At 35.9% G+C, this 3,358-nt stretch overlaps 1 protein-coding gene across 1 annotated transcript; it reads left to right on the top strand.

Annotated features, from left to right (window-relative positions):
- Positions 1 to 310: 310 nt before the first annotated feature.
- LOC18026014 (UDP-glycosyltransferase 90A1) lies at positions 311 to 2,935 on the top strand. Its single transcript, XM_006409319.2, has 3 exons — positions 311 to 1,228; positions 1,929 to 2,264; positions 2,679 to 2,935. The coding sequence occupies exons 1-3, from the start codon at positions 317 to 319 to the stop codon at positions 2,829 to 2,831; spliced, it is 1,401 nt and encodes a 466-aa protein (XP_006409382.1). The 5' UTR covers positions 311 to 316; the 3' UTR covers positions 2,832 to 2,935.
- The last annotated feature ends 423 nt before the right edge of the window (positions 2,936 to 3,358 follow it).

Raw genomic sequence — 3,358 nt, 5'->3', positions numbered from 1 at the left:
TTTGATTATTTTATATGAATTTTATGCAAGTGTGACTTTCTACTTTTTATACTAATTTTATAGGCCAAAAGCAATGTCTTGTACCTTAATATAGAAAACTGCATAGTTGTGTCACATCTCACAAAATGTGCATATGCAATTCAACATCTCTAAATTCATAAATAATACATAGTTATCAATGTATTAACCCAATTGTTACCTAAACAATATAACAAGTAATTAAATATTGAATATTAATACAATACAATCATGTAACGTCCTATATATATGGCTTGCGAACACAACGTAAGAAACATATGTAAAAAGAAAACAAAAAATGGCAGTTTCATCACATCATGTAGTTCTCTTCCCTTACATGTCAAAGGGCCACACAATCCCTCTCCTCCAATTCGGCCGTCTCCTCCTCCTTCACCGCCGCGAACAAGCAACCATATCCATCACCGTCACCGTCTTCACCACTCCTAAGAACCAACCTTTCGTCTCCGACTTCCTCTCCACCACACCGGAGATCAAAGTCATCTCTCTCCCTTTCCCCGAAAATATCCTCGGAATCCCTCCCGGTGTCGAGAGCACCGACAAGCTCCCTTCCATGTCACTCTACGTGCCCTTCACGCGCGCCACGAAGCTTCTCCAACCTTTCTTGGAAGAAAAACTCAAGAATCTTCCGGAAGTTTCCTTCATGGTGTCCGATGGATTCCTCTGGTGGACATCTGAATCGGCAGCTAAGTTCAAGATTCCAAGATTGGTCTTCTACGGCATGAACTCTTACGCATTTGCCGTCTCCATCTCGGCTTCCGAACACAAACTCTTCATTGAACCGGAAATTGAATCTGCTACAGAACCGGTCACTGTACCAGACTTTCCATGGATCCGAGTCAAGAAGTGTGAACTCAACCATGGTACTCAATCAAGTCAAGGGGCCGAACTATTCATGGACCAAATCATATCGACCAATAAAAGCTATGGGTTTTTAATAAATAGCTTCTACGAGCTTGAGTCAACATTCGTCGATTACAACAACAACTCTGATAGACCAAAGTCGTGGTGTATAGGGCCGTTGTGTTTGACAGACCCCCCTAAACCGGAGCGTGTTAAACCGGCTTGGATTCATTGGTTGGACAGGAAAGAAGCGGAAGGACGTCCGGTTTTGTACGTGGCGTTTGGAACGCAGGCAGAGATATCGAACAAGCAACTTGAGGAACTAGCTTTAGGCTTGGAAGATTCCAAGGTACATACCCATAACTATAGACTATGATCCAATCCAAATACTATGGTTACAAAAACATGTCTATTCATTATTCATCATATAAAAGCTTTTTTGATTAAACCGTTCAAGGAAGGTTTTGACGACACACACACAGGAATTAGGCGTTAGTTATTCTTTAAGTAGACAAAAGAGTTTTGTCAACTTAATTCCATGACTTTAGTTTGGAGTGTTACTGGCTACAACTTGGCAGAAAGTTTAATTTATAAAAGCGAATCTCGATCGGTACAAAAAAAGCGTTATTATTTTATGACGTGGTTTGATTGTATTAGGTAATTTTTGTGTGGATCACAGATTCACAATAGATGACGTGAAACATTCAAATTCTAAAAAGAAATAATTAATCTATGCCATGCAATGGTTACAAAATACAGATTTTTTTATTAATATAAACTTCTGATTGAACCTTTATAGTAGACATATAAGCGCTTTTCGTCGACATAGTTCCATGATTTTTGTACAACATGCATTATGCAAAATTAAATATAGCTATTAATGTAGTAGCAACATTAATACAAACCACTAAGCTTCATATCTTAGTTTTATTATTATTTTAGTTTAAATAGTGATTATGCAAGTTTTAATTGTACGAATGGTTATAAATGAATGCATATGACTGAATCAATAATTTGATGTTTTTTTCATGGTGTTTGTTTTTTTTAAGGTAAACTTTTTATGGGTCACAAGAAAAGACGTGGAAGAGATTATTGGAGAAGGATTCAAAGATAGAATAAAGGAGACTGGGATGATAGTGAGAGATTGGGTGGACCAGTGGGAGATATTGTCGCATGAAAGTGTCAAAGGATTCTTGAGTCATTGTGGATGGAACTCAGCGCAAGAGAGTATATGTGTTGGGGTCCCATTGTTGGCTTGGCCAATGATGGCGGAGCAACCACTCAACGCAAAGATGATAGTGGAGGAGATAAAGGTTGGAGTAAGAGTGGAAACCCAAGACGGGACTGTGCAAGGATTCGTGACAAGAGAGGAACTAAGTCGAAAGGTATCGAGCTGCAAACATAAGTGTTTCTTTTAATTTTATTTTATTCATAGATCTAATAGTACGACATAATTTAATGGTAATTAACCACATTTTTCATTTTTAAGGCAAATATATTTTTTTTCTATAAGATTTTTTTTTTTAACTTGGAAAGTATTAACCTTTAGCTAACTTTTTTGAATTTTTTTTTTTTAAAAGTTTGTCAAAATGATATTTTACTTCTTTGTTTGGACACAAATTTAAAATACCATTCAAGATTTAATTACCAAAAAAGAAAAAAAAAATCATGGACCCATCTATTTATTTATTTCTTTTATTTTTCATAGAAATCCGTTCAAAACGATGAGTTAATTTTACAGTTATGTTTTGGGGTTATCTCAATTTTTTGTAAGTCTTATAGATATATTTATTTCACAGATTCAAGAACTAATGGAAGGAGAAACGGGAAAAACCGCAAGAAAGAATGTGAAAGAATACTCAAAAATGGCAAAAGCAGCTTTGGTCCAAGGGACTGGTTCGTCTTGGAAGACTTTAGATTTGCTGCTTGAAAAACTATGTAAGAATAGCTAGAGAGCCAAACGATGTTAATAGGTAATTTAAGTATGAAGATTGATGATTGATAATTGAACCGGTTTTAGACCTTTTGAAATAAGTGATATAACGACAATCAATACCAATAGATGTATAATTCTTGCTTTACTTGAAAAGTCGATCAATACCAACTTAACCGGTGGAACAAACCCTAAAAGGTCTTCTTCAACTTGGGCTTCAAAACCGGTTCCTTCTTTCTGAGCAGATTCCTTATTAGGCCTCTTGCAAACCAGGAGTTTAAACTAGGCCTGAATTTTTCGGGAAGGGTAACTCATCCCATCCCGTATCCGTCCCGAAATTCTCAAATTTTTTGGGAAAGGAAAATTGTAATTTCCCATTCGGGTTTGAAAATAATATTTGAATGGGTAAGGGAAAGGGTAGGGACGGGAATGGGATAACCCAAACTTCCCATTGGATAATTATATAAGTGAAATTTTAGAGATTTCGGTTAATTGAAATTTTTTTTTAATAATAAATAATGAATTTTCTAATTAACAAATAATAAT

The sequence above is a fragment of the Eutrema salsugineum genome, unplaced genomic scaffold (genome assembly GCF_000478725.1).
Source record: "Eutrema salsugineum unplaced genomic scaffold, Eutsalg1_0 scaffold_11, whole genome shotgun sequence".
NCBI lineage: Eukaryota > Viridiplantae > Streptophyta > Magnoliopsida > Brassicales > Brassicaceae > Eutrema > Eutrema salsugineum.
Note: the sequence above shows the minus strand (reverse complement) of the source record. Positions and strands in the feature narration are given on the sequence as shown.

Excerpts from the sequence above, each read along its gene's own strand:
- LOC18026014 (XM_006409319.2), top strand. The coding sequence starts at position 317 with ATGGCAGTTTCATCACATCATGTAGTTCTCTTCCCTTACATGTCAAAG. Across the intron at positions 1,229-1,928 it reads TAGGCTTGGAAGATTCCAAG|GTAAACTTTTTATGGGTCAC; the intron begins GTACATACCCAT and ends GTTTTTTTTAAG. Across the intron at positions 2,265-2,678 it reads GAGAGGAACTAAGTCGAAAG|ATTCAAGAACTAATGGAAGG; the intron begins GTATCGAGCTGC and ends TTTATTTCACAG.